Here is a 427-nt window from a genome sequence, read left to right on the forward strand (position 1 = left end):
CCTGCAGCAGCCGTGGGCCCAGGCCTGCTCACAGCAGCGTCCTCGGTGGAGGTGGCCTGAGTAACTGTTAGTGGTCCTCCCAGGAGCTTCCCTGCTGGGAGGCTGGGCCCCTGCAGACAGCTGTTCCCAAGGATCTGACACAGGGGCCTCCTCCAGGGACCTTGGGTCTGGATCCCAGCCTGGACAAGATGTGGGTGCCCTTTGCAGACAGCCCTGGACCTGTGCATTCTTGGTAGGGCATGTGGCTGCAGTGGTGTCTTGCAGGCTGTGCGGAGGCCCTTGGCGTCCATCAGCTCAGGTTGGGGAATCACCTGCTGTCCACTTGGGTCTTTGACAGGGGCTGGGGCAGACAGTGGTGGCCACAATGCCAGAGTTCTGAGGTACGGGCCAAGAAGGGCGTGAGCTCAAGGATTAGTGAGTTCATAAG

At 61.4% G+C, this 427-nt stretch overlaps 1 gene segment (V, D, J or C); it reads right to left on the reverse strand.

Annotated features, from left to right (window-relative positions):
* The window catches only part of LOC104983425, a 4,252-nt gene that overhangs the window by 1,459 nt on the left and 2,366 nt on the right, over window positions 1-427 (reverse strand). The window contains 1 exon segment of the C gene segment in view: window positions 33-179. Within this exon segment, the coding sequence occupies window positions 33-179 (147 nt within the window).

The sequence above is a fragment of the Bison bison genome, unplaced genomic scaffold (assembly GCF_000754665.1).
Source record: "Bison bison bison isolate TAMUID 2011002044 unplaced genomic scaffold, Bison_UMD1.0 scf7180017862568, whole genome shotgun sequence".
NCBI classification, from domain to species: Eukaryota; Metazoa; Chordata; class Mammalia; order Artiodactyla; family Bovidae; genus Bison; species Bison bison.